At 26.3% G+C, this 21,079-nt stretch overlaps 1 protein-coding gene across 5 annotated transcripts in view; it reads right to left on the reverse strand.

Annotated features, from left to right (window-relative positions):
• Positions 1-5,646: 5,646 nt before the first annotated feature.
• Positions 5,647-21,079, reverse strand: part of LOC123259546 (ephrin-B2) — a 355,672-nt gene continuing 340,239 nt past the window's right edge. For 3 of the 5 annotated variants that reach the window (XM_044720125.1, XM_044720124.1, XM_044720123.1), the window contains exons 3-6: positions 10,915-11,056; positions 10,280-10,574; positions 8,496-8,891; positions 5,649-6,306 (exon numbers count right to left, since the gene is read on the reverse strand). In XM_044720125.1, the coding sequence (XP_044576060.1) occupies positions 6,143-6,306; positions 8,496-8,891; positions 10,280-10,574; positions 10,915-11,056 (997 nt within the window). In that variant the 3' untranslated portion in view covers positions 5,649-6,142. Of the gene's footprint in view, positions 6,307-8,495; positions 8,892-10,279; positions 10,575-10,914; positions 11,057-21,079 lie in introns of all 5 variants that reach the window. The other 2 variants (XM_044720126.1, XM_044720127.1) reach the window with 2 other exon arrangements.

Below are 21,079 nucleotides of genomic sequence, written 5' to 3' on the forward strand. Positions count from 1 at the left end.
CTACTGTTCCTACGCTACGGCTATGAAATTCTTGTATCAATATATGTATGTACTCTTTTTTATTTATTTCTTATAAGTTGCGGGGAGGTTCTGAAATCCCGCTTAAAATATAAGGGCCAAGATTTTAGCATTAATTTTGAAATTAATGGTTTAAATATTTGATATTACGCCGAAAATATATCAAAAAATTTTTTAAGCTAAATTTGTAGAAAATTTAATTTCCTAAAAAAAATGTCATAATTTTTTTTTAGGACTAATATTTTCACCGTAATTTTAAAATTAAGATTCATAATTAATAATTCAAAATTTTTTTTCTAATTATTAAAATTTTAATTTTAAAATTACGGCTTTTTGATTGGTCTTAATAAAAAAATGAGAGACAATTTTTTTGTAAAATTAAATTTTGAACAATTTTTTTTCAAAAATTTTTTTTTACTTCCAATATTTTTCCCGTAATTTCAAAATTAAAATTTACAATTATTAATTCAAAATTTTTTTCGCTAATTATTAAAATCTTAATTTGGAAATTACGGCCTTTTAATAGGTCCTAAAAAAAAAATTATAAAACAATTTTTTTGTAAAATTAAGTTTTGAACAATTTTTATTCAAAAATTTTTTTTTACTTCCAATATTTTCACCGTAATTTCAAAATTAATAATTAAAAATTTTTTTGCTCATTATTAAAATCTTAATTTTGAAATTACGGCTTTTTGATTGGTTCTAAAAAAAAATTATAAAACAATTTTTTTGTAAAATTAAATTTTGAATTTTTGTTTCAAAAATTTTTTTTTATACGACCAATATTTTCGCCATAATATTAATTATTAATTATTATTTTGAAATTAAAGCAAAAATTCTTGTCCTTCAATAAAGATTTTTTTTTTACATATCAGTAACGAGTTTTACTTTTACGTGCTATATAAATTTATCAAATAAACGAATCAAAGAGTTGTTAATTATTCAATTAATCAATTAATAATCGAATAAATTATTGCTGCACTGATTGTTTATTATTTAAGACAAGGGTTTACACATCAACGATAAATGACTAGAATTAACTTTAAGTTAATTATTTAATTGTCAACTTTCATTTTCATCTTTGCTTTTTTTACCATTAATAGTTAATTAATTATTAATAAATAAATTCCAAAATTTGTTGGCAGTTCTCGATATTTTGTTTTCAATTAAATTATTTTTTATTAAAAAAAAAAAGTCCGTAACTGTTGATAAAATTGTTAAGTGCTAATTTATCATTAAAAATTTAATATATCAACATACATTTAGTTTTTATAATCATTTTTTTTATTATAAACCTATTACTTGTCTTAATTTATTAGTTTTTTATAATCTTATACATTTGTTATATAATTCGCTATTTACAAAATGTTATCGCCGACCCCCTTTTAATTAGCCGTTATTCACTTGAGCGGGCGCCATCTGGGGAGAATTTAAAGAATGTTGGAACTTGTTAACCAATAGGATGCTCGGAAAGGTTTTATTAACCAATCAGGAGTTGGAACTGGAACTAATTAACTTCAGGTTAGTAGTTTATGTTTTATTTTTGATATTACGGCGAAAATATTGGTTGTAGAAAAAAATTTTTTAAACAAAAATTGTTTGAAATTTAATTTTATAAAAAAATTGTTGAATAATTTTTTTTTAGGACTAATTAGAAAGCCGTAATTTCAAAATTAAGGTTGTAATAATTATTAAAAAAATTTGAATCATTAATTATGATCTTAATTTTGAATTTACAATGAAAATATTGGTCGTAAAAAAAAATTTTTAAACAAAAGTTGTTCAAAATTTAATTTTATAAAAAAATTGTCTAATAATTTTTTCTTAGGACCATTTGTAAACCCATAATTTCACAATAAAAATTACAACAATTATCAAAAAAATTTGAATCAATAATTTTGATACTACGGTGAAAATATTAGTCGTAAAAAAAATTTTTAACAAAAGTCATTCAGAATTGAATTTTATAAAAAAATTGTTGAATAATTTTTTTCTAGAACCAATTAGAAAGCTGTAATTTCAAAATAAAGGTTTTAATTAATTCGCGTGCCGAATCAAATGCCAAAAAGATGTATAACTTTTTTTTTTTATGCCAATCGTTTTGTTAACATGTTCTTAGTTTAAAAATGAAAAAAAAATTTCTAAAACCAAAAGGGCGTATAATTTTTAACTTTCCACTAAGAAAATTAAAAATTTTCTAAAATCGGGAAGTTATTGGTTTATATAGGCCCTTTTGGCTTTGCAAAACCAAAAATTTGTTTGTTAATCTATCAAAATTAATGCCAACATTTTATCATCATGATAGATATTGAAATTTTTTGACAAAAAAAAACCAAAATTCTTTTTGAACGATTCTTGAGCCAAGAAATTTTTTTTTGAACAAAAATCTCTTTTTCTGTGTAAAAAAAATAGCAAAAAAAAATTTTTTTACAGACCCTTTTTGGCATTTGGCACGCGAATTATCAAAAAAATTTGGATCATTAATTATAAATGTTAATTTTGAAATTACGGTGAAAATATTGATCGTAAAAAATCATAAGAGACATTTTTTTTAGAAAATTAAATTTCCTACAACTTTTGTTCCAAAATTTTTTTTTTTGACCAATATTTCCGCTGTAATATTAAATATTAATTGATTATTTAAAGACAAAAATCTCAGCTCTAATAATTACATATAAATTTATAAAAATTCTAATTATATTAACCAATAAGTTCCAGACACTCGTTAAATTTTCCCCAGACTAGGAATTGGAATGGAAAAAAAAATTACAATTAATTACAGGATTAAATAAACTAAAAAGATTAAAAATTTTCAAATTTAATGTCTAGTGTTTTTAAATAATAATAAATTTAGTTGTTACACGGTTTATGTTTGTTGTAAATAAACAATATGACACTTTCTCAATCTTGCATACAATCTCTCAGTAGTAATATAAACCAAATAACATTGTATTTTATTTTATTTATTTCAATAATCATAAATTATAAACAATAACAGCTGTTGATCGTCAGTTCAGTCTTGTTGTAAGACGGCATAAATATAAGACTGATTAGCGTATTTTTTTAGGCCACGCACTCGGTGAAAAAAAATAGTACACACTGGATTAACAAGACATTAGGCTTATAATACTTAGGCTTACAATACTGTAATGGACAACGTTTTACAATAACGTATACGCTGTGTCTACTTTTATCAAAAAATAATATAAAGAAAAAATAATGGACCGGAGGACGGGGGACGGGAAACATACAATATTTACAAGTACTCTTTAATCTTTATCGTCGTAATTAACTAAAAAAATTATTTTGTCAAAATAAATATTCAAAATCAAGCGAAAATAATCAAGTAAAAATTTTTATACTTCTTCTTTGAGTGTCTTAATTGTTGTTGTTAATTATAATTTTTTTTTGATATTACAATTGAGTACAAAGGGAAAAAAACATGCCTCTTTATAATTAACTATTTCATTTAAACTTATGACGGTTATCTGTTACAATTTTTTTTCTAGCATTATTATAAATACCCAATCGGATATTCCCTGCGTGGCATTACAGTTAATAATTAATAATAATAATAATATATATAGTAATAAATATAATACAAACTTATTATATAAAATTATTACAAATACTACTATATTACATATTAGTTTTTTCGTCATTTTATAACGACCCGCCGTTTATTTTTTTCATGGGTGTGCGTGTGTATGTATGTAGGTGTATATATGTGTATATATATTATATGTATACGTGTATGTGTTTAATTATTTTTTAGGCATTCTTACACAGTTCGATTTCACAGCCGTAATTGTTACAAATTAAATAATTGTCCGAAAAATGCACAGTTAAATTTATTTCAGCTGTTTAATTCGGTTTCTTAAACTCCGACAAGATGGCCGTCGGATGAAATGCTGCATGAATCCAAATGGCCGACTTATCTCGACTCAAAATTTATTTATTTAATTTCTTGAAATTTCTGATTGATAATTATTTAGAATAATTTTTTTTAAGCTCTTTAGAATGGTACAGTTTTAATTTATGATGATAAGTGTTGTCTGCTTTCAAAATGCTCTATTTCTAGATACATAAGAAATTACCTTGTATCTCGGAAAATATTGACATTTTTAAATTTATAAGCTCACCCCGACATAATACTCATCGAGACCTTTCATTTGAGTACCCACATCAATTTTTCATATATTTATATATATTATATATATGTATATATGAAAAATATATCAAAAATGCATGTGGGTACTCAAATGAAAGCTCTTTATGAATGTAACATCGGGATGAGCTTATATCTTTAAAAATGTCAATAGTTAAGAAAGTACAGTGAAATTTAATAAATATCTTGTGAAATATTGACATTTTTAAATTTATAAGCTCACCCCGACATAATACTCATCGAGACCTTTCATTTGAGTATCCACATCAATTTTTCATATATTTATATATATTATATATATGTATATATGAAAAATATATCAAAAATGCATGTGGGTACTCAAATGAAAGCTCTTGATGAGTGTAACATCGGGATGAGCTTATATCTTTAAAAATATCAATAGTAACGAAAATTCAGTACAATTAAACAAACGTCATTATTTAAGACAGTTTATAATAATTATTTAAATTGTAACAAGGTTAAGGCGCGTACAAAATTTGATTTTGTAGAGGGAGAACTGTCTAAGAACACTCTAAAATATTCCCATGTAAATAGCGGTTAATTCGTTAATTTAATTAATTATTCGATATTTTTTTTCTTCGTAAATATTGCGTAATAAACACATGCATCATTATTATTTATATAATATATAATAAATATATATATATATATATATATATATATATATATATATATATATATATATATATATATATATAATGATTTTATTATTTACACGGTGGTTATTTCTATTAATTTATCATTTATCATTATTAATTTATTACTTTATATAATTAAATATAAATTGACATTCATACTGTCGTTATCGCATGATAAATAAACAAACATATATATTAAATTCAATCGATTGATTGTTTAATTTTAATTATCCATAATTTTAATATTAATCGACGAAAAAATAAATCAATATTTACCAAAAATATTAAATAATTTAGCGGTATTTTTTTTTTCTTTCTTTTTAGTCTCATCTCATAATTTACTAAAATAATATTAATAGTCAATTAATATTTAATTTATTTACAAATATGATAATGTGCGCGACCAGCGCCGGCACTAATAATTTTCCACGATTACGACGACGAGGACCGCAGATCACACTTTAATCATTATTGAATTACAAGTAATTCAACAAAAATATATTGTTATTTTTAACAATTATTTTTTTTATTATCAAACTGCTGTCCGTAATTCGAGATAGCCCGTATTTTATTACACGTTGTTCAAATATCTATTCATATATATATATATATATATATTTTTAATTATTTTCATATTCAAATATATATCTTCATTAATTAGCGTAGTGATAAGGAGAATCAGTACGACTATTTTGAACTTTAATAATAGTGATAATAGTCGATGTAACTACATAGTGCCTAGTAATAATATTTAATTAATAATAATATTAATATAATAATTAATAATTAATAATTATAATAATAATAATAATTATAATATGGCTTGAATTAATAATGGTTCCACGTCCTTTAAATATTTTTTTTTTAAATAAAAAATTCACTCGCTCTCTTTCCTTTCACTCGCTCGTTCTTATTTTCTCTTCAATTTTTTAACCGCTGACAAGAATAGATGAGGCAAAAAAATTAGTGTCATAATTTACCCATCTAAAAATAATAACTTGTTTGATATTATTTTTTTTTTAATTAATTAAAAATTGTTTTCATAGTCTGGGATAAAAAATTGTCGAGCATTGAATAGATCAGGCCTCGTAATTTAATTGTTAACAATAATAGTTAGTGAACGTGCAGACCGGGTTGGAGGTTGATGAACGAATCCATTCGGTCGGTGGATCTTTCACTCATCCTATCCGTCGATTCCAAGGCAACGAAGGTCGAAGGATCGTGGAAATGAATTAAACGTAGGATAATCACAGAAGAAGGGGAGTCTCGATGGGCGCCGAGGTCTACTGCAGTCGGTTCACCGCATCAGAGTGGGCAGTAGTGTGCTGACCAGAAGTGCTACCGTTGAGAGGTAAATCAATCGCTGAAAACTCTCCCGTGGTCGACTGAGTGCTGAGCTTGCACCGGTGTAAGTTAGCTCTTCATTTTTTACCACCTCGTTCGGATGATCCGAGTACTCCTCTGTAATTCATTTTTAATTATTAGTATTATTTATTTATTTTTTTTTTTCTTCAATTACGGTACTTAGCAGCGTAATTATAATTAGGATTTATTTTAATAGATAATTAATTTATGATAATAAAATTAATTGAAAATTAAGTTAGCTGACACTTAAAAATTTTTATAATTTATTTTGTTGAAAAATAATTTTCTAAAAATTGAAACAAAAATTTTCACATGTAGAAAATTTTAAAAATTATACGTGGAATTTTTTAAAAATAGTTTCTTAGTTCTAATTTTTAATTAATAAAAAAAATCAAAAATTGTCAAGTGTCGGCTAACTTAATTTTCATAATTAATTGATAAAAATTAGTTAATCGATATTTAAAAATTAAAATATTTTTTTTATTAGAAAAATTATTAAAAAAAATTTTATTTGTAAAAAACTACAAGTGCAATTTTTTAAAAATATTTTTTAGTTAATAAATTAATAAATAAAAAACGTCAATTAATTGATGATAATAAAATTAATTCATGAAAATTAGTTAGCCGACATTTAAAAATTTTTTTTTATTAGAAAAATTATTTAAAAAAATTTCATTTGTAAAAAATTATAAGTGCAATTTTTAAAAAATATTTTTTAGTTCTAAATTAATAAATAAAAAAAATTAAAAAATGTCGGCAAAATTTTTTTTTTTTTATTAATTAAATTTATAAATTTATAAAAAATTGCACGTGTAATTTTATAAATTTAAAAAATATTTTTTTAATTATTTTTCAATAAAATAATTTTCAGATGGTTAATTTAATTTTCATGATAAATTTTCGTTTTTAGGAGCACAAGTGGAAACTATTTATACAGACTAAGTATGCTGTATTATATACCAGGGTATATATATGAGATATTAATATATGTGTATACACAAGAAAGCCAATGGCGTATTATTTAAACAGATGGTTTTTGTGGGAAGCCAAAAAAACAGATAAAATATTTATTTTTGGTAAGAAAATCGACGGGAGTCAGAAATTTAAAAAATATCATGTCAAGAATTATATTCATAATTTTAGTATTTATATTTGTTTTTATTTAACAAAAATTTATGGAATTTTTTCATTGTTACTAATTTATTTTTAATTTTTAAATTTATGGCTAAATTTTTAGACTAAAATTTTCAACATTTAATAAAATTGCACGTGTAATTTTTTAGTAATAATTTTTTCAATAAAAAAATTTTATCAATTTAAAATAAAAAAGAGTTATATTAATAAATTTAGTGTTTATATTTGTTTTTGTTAAAAAAAATTTATAGAATTTTTTCATTGTTACTGATTTATTTAAAATTTTTAAATTGATGGCTAAATTTTTAAACTAAAATTTTCAACAGTTAAAAAAATTGCGTGTAATTTTTAAAATCTTCTGTAGAATTTTTTTGTAATAATTTTTTCAATAAAAAAAATTTTATCAATTTAAAATTAAAGTTTGTGAAACAACAAAATTATCAAAGAAGAAATAAAGGTAATTTTAATAATGAGCATTCGAGCTCGGGTAGTGGTTACGAATTAGTAGTAAACGAAAAGTTTAAAAGGAGGTTGAAATTGCAGAATCTTTAATTGGCATAGTAAAACGCAAAGTACACGCGACAGGTGTGAACAGGTGCCGCTGTCTTGTAAAAAGTTGGTGCGTAAACGCATTAATCGCGATAATCGCTGTAGTTGGTTCTTGCAGGTACATATATATATATATGAATTAAGAATAAGAAAAAGAGAAAAGAGAGGGAATAAAGTAGAGGTGTGCGATTTTAATCGTCTTGGAAAAAAGAGATAGACGTAGGAAAAGAGAAGAAAGCAAGGGAGCAAGGGAGCGAAGGTGAAAAGGGTCGTGACGGGTTCTCTATATAATGAGTAGTGAAGAGAAGTACTGAAGAAAAAAAAATAATAATAATAATGATAATAATAAAGTAAAATGCTTTTATAAGGTTGCGAAGAGAAAGAAGAGTAGGAGGAAATAAATAAAGAGAGTAGGGGCAGGATAATGCCGCAAGCGGGCAGGTGCGGTATTCAAGAATGACTGGATCTCTCTCTTTCTCTCGCTCTCTCTGGTTCCTATAATAGTAAGTGTAAGTATAGGTATATAGGTGTGTGTTACATATGTGAAGAATATAGATGTAGATATATGTATAATATAAAATAAATGGATTATATATACGTACTGTTTTTCTTCTTCTGGGTGATGGAGGTCTTGGGCGGTGACGCTAGGGATGGCGGTCCATTGTGAATCGGCGGCTGCGGCTGATGGGGATGTGACGGGTAGATTGCTGGCGGGGGTACGTGAGGTAGAGTGGGCGCCGCCGCGGCTGTTCCCGGCTGATGATGATAGATGTTGCCTCCTGGGAAGAATCGATCTCCGCCCTTCAAGACGCTCGGGGGTGGCGATGGTGGCATTCCGACACCACCGATGTTACCGTTGTTGTTGTTGTTGTTGTTGTTGTTATTGTTGTTGAGGTTTATGTTGTTGCTGTTGCTGTTGCTGTTGACTCCTAAAATTCCACCGCTTGTTGAGCTGCTAGATACAGTACTGCTACCGCTACTGCTTCCCGTAACTGACACTAATTACCATCAATATAAATATATGTTAATATCATTCTTATCATCGGTCAAGAAATAAAAATAATATTACACATATCTATACAATAGCTGTTAGCTCTACGTGTCTAGTCTACGTCTATCATCTTTTTTAGGTTGCAAAATATTTTTTTAAATAATTTTTTGAGTTTTTTATTTAAATTAGAATTTTTTGAAAAATGAGAATTTAATTTATTATGATAGTAATTATGTATCTCTAGATACATCATTAACAAATGACCTTGTATCTTGTTGACTATTGACATTTTTAAAGATATAAGCTCATCCTGATGTTACACTCATCGAGAGCTTTCATTTGAGTACGCACATCAATTTTTCATATATTTATATATATTATATATATATATGTATATATGAAAAATATATCAAAAATGCAAGTGGGTATTCAAATGAAAGGTCTTGATGAGTGTAACATCGGGATAAGCTTATATCTTTGATAATGTCAATATTTAAGAAAGTACAGTGCAATTTAATAAATATTTTGTGAAATATTGACATTTTTTAAAATATAAGCTCATTCCGATGTTACACTCATCAAGACCTTTCATTTGAGTACCCACATCAATTTTTCATATATTTATATATTTATATATATATATGTATATATGAAAAATATATCAAAATGCATGTGGGTACTCAAACGAAAGCTCTTGATAAGTGTAACATCGGGATGAGCTTATATCTTTGAAAAAGTCAATGTTTAAGAAAATACAGTGCAATTTAACATAATCAATAAACGACCTTGTATGTTGAGAACTATTGACATTTTTAAAGATATAAGCTCATCCCGATGTTACACTCATCGAAACCTTTCATTTGAGTACCCACATCAATTTTTCATATATTTATATATATTATATATATGTATATATGAAAAATATATGAAAATGCATGTGGGTACTCAAATGAAAGCTCTTGATGAGTATAACATCGGGATGAGCTTATATCTTTAAAAATGTCAATCCTTAAGAAAGTACAGTGCAATTTAACAAGAGCTATTACTTAATAAAGCAAAATTTTATTTATTTATAGTTCACAAGACACGGCAGTCACATAGTGACTGCAAGGTTGCTAGTGAATTTATTAATTTGAAAAATTTCATCATTTTATTTTTTATAAAATTAATTTAATTGATGCTATTAAAAAAATATTAATTATCAAACAAATTTAATTAAGCTAATTGAAATTAATTATTGGAAAAAATTTATAAAAATTAAAAGTACAAAAAATGAAATATTGTGCAACCCTGTGATGATCTATGATCTACGATCTATGATCTATGATCTATGATCTACGATTTACGATCTACGATTTTAATAAAAAAATGATACATAATTGTAGGAGTACTTACGGTTGTTGTTGTTGCGGGTTGACGATGACCCGTCGTTCGCACAGCACACCTTGAAGACTACCTTCATGTTGTGTGTGGAGCACCGTCCGCCAATGCGCCTGTGGAGGTCGTCCTTTGACGACGTGCTGATAAAGTAGTAGTCGTGCCCGGGGAGAAACTCCAGCCCGCCGGGCTGCGGTGTAAACGGCCTGAACGTTATGGTGAAGTACATTGTTTTTGTGGGTTTGTCGCAAACCGCTATCACCCGCGGACTCGGGTTCGTTATTCTGCAGGTCTCGTATTCTTCTTTCGACACCTGAAAGGAACACAGATAAATTATTTATGTTTTATGCTTTATAGAATCCTTTTTTTAGTCAGGCTTTGTATTTTTTTATTAGCAATAAAATTATTGCGAATTATTCAAAGTTCAATTTATAATTTTTTTACTGAATATTTACAATAAAATTTTATTAAAAAAAATCACTAATAAAAAGTTATTAAAAATTTTCTTCTCAAAAATTTTTTTTAAATATTAAAAAACAAATTAATAAAATTCACAATTTAAAAAAAAATTTAAAGCAATAATTCTTTTTAAACTACTTAAAAAAAAAAAAAGTTGAGGTCTAAAATGTAATCATTAAACTTTTGATACTTACATTGTAAATAATGTACTTCTCAGCTTCGTCATCATAAGTCCCGGGTCCGTAGACGGGACAAATAATATTGACCTGGTCATACTCGAACGCAGCATTATTTTTATTTACATCAATTATGTGGTCGGTGTTGTCGATACGAAATCTGTAAACAACGAAAAATAATTAAAATTAATTCAGCAAATATTTAATTAATAATTTTTTTAACAAATAAAAAATTGATGTAGAAATTTTAAAAATAAAAAATGCAATTTTTAAAAAATAAATTTTCTTATTAAATAAAATAAAAAAATGGTCAAATGACTGCTAATTTTATAAAATTTAATTCAGCAGGTATTTAATAATTTTTTTAACAAATAAATTATGGCAAAAAAAATTGACGTAGAAATTTAAAAAATAAAAAATGTAATTTTTTAAAAATTAATTTTTTTATTAAATAAAATAAAAAATTGATAAAATGACTGCTAATTTTAATGTGATAAAAATTAATTTAGCAGCTATTTAATAATTTTTTTAACAAATAAATTATGGCAAAAAAAAATTGACATTTTTTAATTTTAAAAAATAAAAAATGCAATTTTTTAAAAATGAATTTTTTGTTAAATAAAATAAAAAAATGATCAAGTGACTGCTAATTTTAATTTCATAAAAATTAATTCAGCAGCTATTTAATAATTTTTTTAACAAATAAATTATGGCAAAAAAAAATTGACATTTTTTAATTTTAAAAGATAAAAAATGCAATTTTTTAAAAATGAATTTTTTTGCTAAATAAAATAAAAAAATGGTCAAGTGACTGATAACTTTAATGTCATTAAAATTAATTCAGCAGCTATTTAATAATTATTTTAACAAAAAAATTGACAGAAATTTTAAAAAATAAAAAATGCAATTTTTTAAAAATAAATTTTTTTGTTAAATAAAATTAAAAAGTCGTCAAGTGACTGCTAAGTTAAATATAGTGAAAAATCCTCTTAATAAAAGACAAATTCCAGCTCCAAAAAAAGAAGGAGCACCCTCAAAATTTAAAAGCCATAAATCCTTAATGATATCCAATAAATTAGCGCTATAAGCCCAGATCTATTGATACAGATTAAATGTGTAGAATAATAACAATAATAAGAGGAATAACAACAACAATAATAAAAAAGGTAATCGAAATAAGAAGGAAAGCTGCGAAAGAAGGCGTCGATGGAAGAGGCTATCCGGCGGATAGAGGACAAGTCCAAGCACGCAACCGGTTATTCTTTGCCCCTCCTGCTGTTCGCCGATCTGCCTCAGCAGTTTCAAACCTTCCCCAGGTAGAAGAGCTTCATATATATATACATATATACTTATTCTTATTCTTATATATATCCTCGATCGCATCGTATCGCATATATTATGCCGCGACCGGGTATTCCGCACCCGCACCCGCACTAGCCTCCACACATGCATGCCCGGCTCGCATTATATCGCGGGAAAAATAACTAGTGCGGTGTAACTACTTAAAGCGCCCTCAAACTCAAGGCTCGCCAACTAATATATAGTATTCCAAGGAGGATGTAATATATATGTTCCTCTGATTCAGATATGCATGTAATGCATACAACTATACAACTGCTTATGTACCGCCGCGGCGTCAATATATATTTACACCGAGCAATACCTCTAAAGATTGTCGCGTATGTACCAACTTCTCTTAGTCTTGCTCGAAGCTCTTATCCATCCTCCGAAAATCCATCTCTTGTTCTATATGTACTACTATATCCTACAAAGTGATTTTACGCTGATAGAATAGAACAGGCGGATTTATTTCGAGTAATAAATAAGATTTTACGTAAAGCTAATTATTAATACAATTATACGGCGCGGCTGTCCAATTTTAAAACACAGTAACTGCAAAATTTTTATACTTAATTTTTTCTAGTATTGCTGCATTTTTTACAACTTTTAGACCTTAATTTCAAGTATTTTTTGCTAAAAATATTAATATTCAAGAATTTTCTATTCATAAGTTAAATTTTTTATCAATTTGGCAGGCAAACTTTTTTTTAATAAGAAAAATTGAAAATAATTTTTAAATGTTAATTACTGTGTTTTGAAATTGGACAGCCGAGCAGTTTTTTATTTTTATCAAATTTTAATTTGTTCAAGTATAAGCTATATGTGATCATATATGACCTAATTAAATAAATATATACATTAATTAAGGTGTATGATCATATATGATTCAATTAATTAATTACACGTGATAAAATGTATATTTATTTAATCAAGTTGCACATTTATAATCACATAGGTTATATATGGCCATATATGATTCAATTTCTTATTTTCATATGATTAGAATTATTAATAATCAATCAGATATCAAATATAAACCATATGTGATCATATATGATCCTACTAAATAAATATATACCTTGAGGTATGTCTAAATATGATCATATATGGATACTTGTGGTCATATATGATTTATATATGACTGTATATGATCAATAATCATATATGATTCAATTAATTAATTACACGTGATAAAAAGTATATTTATTTCATTAGATTGCACATATGTGACCATATATGGTCATATCTGGCAATATATGATTAAATTTATTATTTTTATATGATCAGAATAAATAATATTCAACTAGATAATAAATATGAGCCATATATGGATACTTGTGGTCATACATGTTCATATATGATTTATATATGACTATATATGATTCAATTAATTGATTACACGTTATAAGATGTATATTTATTTAATCAGATTGCACATATATGCTAACACATGGCCATATGTAGCCACATATCATTAAATTTATTATTTTTATGTGATCAGAATTAATAATAAGCAACTAGATAATAAATATGAGTCATATATGACACATATATTCATGTGCTTGTATTTTCTCTAAAAAATTTTTTTTTGTGTAATATCTTATTAAGAAATATATAAATTAAAGTATGTCTAAATATGTGAAGACTTCTGATCATATATGTTTACATCGACGTCCTAATTAACAAATTATCTAACTCCATTATAGAAAACCTTCCATTTGTTCGAAAAAACAATTAGTTAAAAATTTATTATCACTAAAAAACCATTTAATATCTACTAGAGGTATAATATTTTGGTTTAGATCATTCAAATAAATTATAATTGGACTATTGCTACATCAAAATGTTAAAAAATCACCCTCTAAAAAATATGGAGTTGGACTAATTGCTAATTAGACCGTCGATATGTGGTTTATGTATGATCATATATGATCACATAAGGACATATATGATTCAATTCATTAATTACACATGATAAGATGTATATTTATGTAATTAAGTTACATATATGCGATCATATGAGTCATATGTGACCATATATTAAATTTTTTATAATTAATTTTGTTTTATTTTGATTATTCTTCATTGTGTGAGATATTTAGATTTACCCAAAAGTTGAGCGACTGAAAAATAAACGGCTGGTAGCCGGATTGAGCCGGTGGTTCACGCCAGGAACAAAGAAGTCCGGATTTAGTATCCAGCATACACCTTTAGATTGACGACATACAAATCCTCGGCATTACTCTCTACACATATGTACTGGTATGGACGAAAAACCAGTAAATAAATAAAGTAAACCCGAGCGCGATAAAGAAAAAAAAGTTAAAAAAAAAGGTTTGTTGCTTAGAGATTGTACACTCGCGCGAGTCGAAAGCCAACCGATACAGCTTAAGTCCGAAAACGGATATTATCGCCAAACGTTAATTTGCTCCAGGCCGTCCTACCATCCAATTTTCGAGTTCTTACACGCCCACTTACGAGATCGTCCGTTAATACTCCGAAATGTCGAAACGCGTTTCTCGCTTGCGATCTACGTCCTTTTTCTCAATTTCTCTTTCTCTTTCTCTTATTTATCTCCGAGACCCGTCTCTCCACCGCTCCTTCTCTCTCTTCCAGTACATCGTACATCGTACATCGCCACATAACATCGCACTAATACTGGGACACCGGCTAAACGAGTGTAGAAAATATAATATAAGATATCGCCTTAGAGGATAGACGGTAAAAAAGAGTCAACAAAATTATATTATGATAAAGAATAGAGTTACAGCAAGAATAAGAATAAGAACGAGAGATGGAAGAGTAAAGACCCGAGAATTTGTTGCCGTGCTCCCGCTGATGACTAGAAAACACGTGTATACATATATTACATACAACATACATTATATTTATTATATTTATATAAATATATATGTGTGCAATAAATAGTTATAGTGTGTACTGGTATGATGCTGATAGAATAATTTATCGCATTAAATTATTCAATTTTCTGAATGAAAAATGTTTGCTGTTATTTTAAAAATTATTTTAATCTTACATTTCTTTAATAAAAAATTCAATTTTATCGACAAGATGAATTAACAATTTAATAAAAAAAAATTAATTTAGTTTAGAAGAAAAATTCTTGAAACAAAGTTGAAAAAAAAAAATGTTAAAATTTTTCAGTGAATGATTTTTTATTTTTTTGATTCAATTCATTTCTTGAATTAAATCAAACTAGCAATCTTGCAGTTGCTGTGTGACTGCGATGACTTGTGAATTATAAATAATTAAAATTTTGCTTTAATAAATAATGACTTTTGTTAAATTGAACTGTACTCTCTCTTAAATATTGATGTTTTTAAAGATTTAAGCTCATCTCGATGTTACACTCATCAAGAGCTTTCATTTGAGTACCCACATGCATTTTTAATATATTTTTCATATATACATATATATATATATATAATATATATAAATATATAAAATATATGAAAAATTGATGTGGCTACTTAAATGAAAGGTCTCGATGAATATAAAGTCGGGGTGAGCTTATATCTTTAAAAATGTCAATAGTTCATAAGATATTTGTTAAAATGTCCTGTACTTTCTTAATTATTGACGATTTTAAAGATATAAGCTCATCCTGATCTTAGACTCATCAAGAGCTTTCATTTGAATACCCACATGCATTTTTGATATATTTTTCATATATACATATATATAATATATATAAATATATAAAATATATGAAAAATTGATGTGGGTACTCAAATGAAAGGTCTTGATGAGTGTAACATCGGGATGAGCTTATATCTTTAAAAATGTCAATAGTTCACAAGATACAAGGTCATTTTTTAATTATGTGTCTAGAGATAGAGTATTTTCGAATGCAGCCTAAATAATTATTATAATAAATTGACTTAATAATTTTTTTCATTAAATAAAATTGATAAAAAGTTATAATAAAATTTAAATTTTTCTTCCAATGTGTGAAAATAATTATCAATAAATAATTCATAAATAATTTTCACATTGCAAATAAAAAAAAAGAATTATTCTGTTGCTTGGATGGATTTAAAAAAAAATTTTTGCTGATTATTCCGTGGAATAAATGTATTTTTGTCCAGTAATGCCGTATTTGAATAACTAAATGGAGCTTTGTCATTTGAATTGGCGTTGGCACCTACTTTGATGGTAGATATACATACAAAGTCCCGGTAATTGGACTACCGATAGATATATGCTCCAATTTAGGTCCAGACGTCCTCTGATGAATTGCCCAAATTGAAATATCGAAAAAGTGGGCGTGCTCCGTGGAAATGCGCTACACGGTGGATTTTAAATTAAAAAAATAGATAAAAGAAGAAACGAGCGAGCGATCGAGCCTCCAGCCTTTCGATTAGGAAATTTAAATCCTTGATTTAAAAAGGGGGCTAGTGGATTTGGATTTACCGTAACATTAAGCGGCGATAAATTTATAAATTTAAAGAGATGACAAAAATTTGTGTAATTAACTAACAGAAGATGCATAATTTATCCATTACAGGCTATACTAAGGCCTGAGCGGGAAGAAATACGAATACGAATACGAAAACTTAAATCAAAAGGAGGATATAATATAATAACTTATATTGTATATTATAATGTGAAATAAAAAATAACACGAGTGATATGAAGGAAGATCTTGGATGGGAGTTGTGTGCTAGACTGAGCGTGGCGACGGGCAACGAGGATATATTCTGGCAGGAATATCAAAGCCGACATAGAGTTGGCGTCAAAGAGCCCGCGTGAAAAGGGAGGAGTAACAAGCAACCAGCACGATACACACCCAACAACACCCAACACACTCATATCATACCAATGAACACGAGTATCGTAGTTATGTTACGAGTTTTGTAAGCTGGATCTTCTTCTATCTTACACTCACGCTTATCCGGACACTTTTATTATTCGGGATTGTATTCGCGTGTAATGGGCAACACGCGACGACCGACGACAACCGCTTTGCTTCATGACTGAAAAAATTATTCTCAGTTATATTTGTACTTGGATTAAACCTTAAGCGTTTATAGTGTTAGAGTATACACGGAAAAAATTTATTTGAATTAAAAAAATCATTCATCGTCTTGATTTAAGTTGAAAAATTTTTAAATTAAGGAATTTTTATTGGTTTAAATGAATTTTTTTTCAATTATAAGTATTTTTTGTTTTTATTTAATGCAATTAAAATTGTTTTAATTATTTTTCTGGTTTATTATCTATATTATTAAGAAAATAAGAAAAATTTTATTTCATTTTCACTAATTTATCATAAGTATTTAGGCTGCATTTGAAAATGCTCTTAAGAAATGACCTTGTATCTTGGGAAATATTGACATTTTTAAAGATATAAACTCATCCTGATGTTACACTCGTCGAGACCTTTCATTTGAGTACCCACATCAATTTTTTCATATATTTATAAATATCATATATATGAAAAATATATCAAAAATGCATGTGGGTACTCAAATGAAAGCTTTTGATGAGTGTAACATCGGGATGAGCTTAAATCTTTAACAATATTAATATTTAAGAAATTACAGTGTAATTTAACATAATCAAGAAACGACCTTGTATCTTGAGAACTATATATTGACATTTTTGAAGATATAAGCTTACTCCGACATTACACTGATCAAGACCTTTGTTTTGAGTACCTACATCAATTTTTCATATATTTTATATATATTACATATATATATGTATATATGAAAAATATATCAAAATGCATGTGGGTATTCAAATGAAAGCTCTTGATGAGTGTAACATCGGGATGAGCTTATATCTTTAAAAATGTCAATAGTTAAGAAAGTACAGTGCAATTTAACATAATTAAGAAACGACTTTATCTTGAGAACTATTGACATTTTTGAAGATATAAGCTCATCCCGATAGTACACTCATCAAGACCTTTCATTTGAGTACCCACATCAATTTTTCATATATTTATATATATTATATATATGTATATATGAAAAATATATCAAAAATGCATGTGGGTACTCAAATGAAAGCTCTTGATGAGTGTAACATCGGGATGAGCTTATATCTTTAAAAATTTCAATACTTAAGAAAGTACAGTGCAATTTAACAAAATTCATTATTTAATAAAGCAAAATTTTAATTTTTTATATTTCACAATATAGCTATTTAAAATGATTGTTTAAAAATTTTTTTCGTGAATCAATTTTATTGTATTTTATTTTAGATACTAGCGCAATTTCTAATTTCAATTTATAAACTTTCAAATCAATAAATAAACTAATTAAAAAATTGACTTTATTAAAGAAAAAAAATTATTAAACTTTTCAAAATTATATTTTTTATTCAAAAATGTTCTTTTCTAATTTAATCAATTCTTTTTGCCAGTATATAATTAATTATTCAAGTTAAAAATTGCCACAAAATGTCTTATAATTAAAACATTAAAACTCCTTTTTAAAATAAAACAAATCGAGTGTATATTATTCATTCAATTCACTCAGTTTTCTTTAAAAAATTCATCGCGCCCCCGTTAGGAGCATTCATTTGTTATTCCGTTGGTTTTTAGTTAAAGCCTTCGCTTATTAATTATTCAGGCAAAATATTTAAGAGATTGTTTAATTATTACACCGACGAAAATTGATTTAACTAATGGGATTTCTATTTATAAATTTTAAATAGCAAAAAAAAAAATTATTTAGACCACAAAATACTTAAATAAAGCCAGCAAATAGGCTAATAAAAATACTATTTGTTTTCTTTCAAACTTTAACTAAAGTACTTGAAAAATAAATTCCTGAAAGCATAAAATAAACTAAAATATCTTGAGTATTTACAGGTTTGACAAGTAGATTTGTGTAAAAATATCCAACAAGGTTACGGGGACATAAAACAGGGCTTGTATTTTCTTAGGGCTCGCTCTAGGTCGGTTCGGTCTTTGGTCCCTACAACAACATCTAGCCGATTGTTTTGTGATGGTTGTTTTCCTGTACTAATACGTCACATGGCGGACCTTGATCCTTTCTCATCAGGGAATCCGGCATTGAACAGCACCTACATCATAAACACAAATCTCTGTCTGTCTGTCTGTCTGTATAGTAATGTTCATCTCTTCTATCTATTCTATCTTTGTGCCGAACAATATCTACTAACATTTTCCTCTCATCTCTGTTTTTGTCGAGTTATCGTCCCATTGTACGTTTTAATACTCTTTTGCTCGATAATATTTCAAGGAAAACACTCAACAATTGATTTAAACCTAAAAATAAAGTCTAAAAACATTTTTATCTAAATTATTCTGGAGTTTATTTATTTAAGCCGGCCCACATTGCGACGGACTCAAACTTTTCTACATACCACGTGGTCAACCGACACGAAAAACTTTTTTCTAAATAATAAAACAAAGAAAACAACACATGTGCTCCTGGGTAATTTATTCAAGGCTTTACGACCACCGAAATTATGTATGTGTGTGTCTAATAATTGTTGGGACTAATGTATTACATACTTACTCGTAATTACAATGAAATAAATTAGGAGCTAACGATTTGAAACGTGTAATTTTTTATTGTCAGTAGTTTACACATCGCAGGGATCTACAAGGCTGACTTTACCGAGGGTGAATAATAAGAAGAACAAACGTATAAACGGTTCACAGTCCGCCATTATGAGAAATTATAATAAATCTGACAAATATTTCTTTTTTGTTTGATAGTTTTAAAAAGTTTGGAGATACGGAAAAATTATAAGACTTTTTTTGGAGCAAATTTAATTGTCTATAAGAAAAGTTCTTCAAATTTTCCTGTATCTATTTTTCTTTAGACCTAATTTCAATTTCAAAATGAGAAAAATAAATTTTTTTGATTCAAAAATTTTATTTGATAGTTTAAAGTCAAAATTATGGATTAAATATTTCATTTAAAAAAATCATAAGAGACTTTTTTTATTGGAAATTTAATTATCTACCAAAAAAGTCCTTATCAATTTCCCTTTAGCCATAATTTCAATTTTAAAATCAGAAAAATAATTTTTTTGAATCAAAAATTTTGTTTAATATTTCGAAATCAAAATTATGGATTAAATATTGAATATAAAAAAATTATAAGAGATTTTTTTTTATTGGAAATTTAATTGTCTACCAAAAAAGTCCTTATCACTTTCTTTTAGTCATAATTTCAATTTTATAATCAGAAAAATACATTTTTTTGATTCAAAAATTTTGTTCATTATTTTAAAATCAAAATTATAGATTAAATATTGAATATAAAAAAATCATAAGAGCCTTTTTTTATTGAATATTTAATTATCTATCAAATAGATCATCAATTTTCCTGTATCTCTTTTTTTTTAGCCATAATTTCAATTTCAAAATTAGAAAACTAATTTTTTTGATTCAAAAACTTTGTTCAAAAATTTAAAATCAACATTATGGATTAAATATTGAATATAAAAAAATCATAAGAGACTTTTTTTTATTGAAAATTTAATTGTCTAACCAAAAAGGTCCTTATCAATTTTCTTTTAGCTATAATTTTAATTTTAAAATTAGAAAAATAATTTTTTTGATTCAAAAATTTTGTTTAATACTTTAAAATCAAAATTATGGATTAAATATTGAATATAAAGAAATCATAAGAGACTTTCTATTGAAAATCTAAATATCTACCAAAAAGGTCTTTATTAATTTTCTTGTCTCCTTTTATTTAGCCATAGATCCAATTAGAAAGTCATAAGAAAAATTTCCACCCTAGGAATAATTTTCAAAAGTTTAAAATGAAAATTTCTGATTAAAAATCATTTAAAAAAAAGCGCAAGCATAATTTAATGAATTTAAGAG

This window comes from Cotesia glomerata, linkage group LG2 (assembly GCF_020080835.1).
Source record: "Cotesia glomerata isolate CgM1 linkage group LG2, MPM_Cglom_v2.3, whole genome shotgun sequence".
Lineage (NCBI taxonomy): Eukaryota > Metazoa > Arthropoda > Insecta > Hymenoptera > Braconidae > Cotesia > Cotesia glomerata.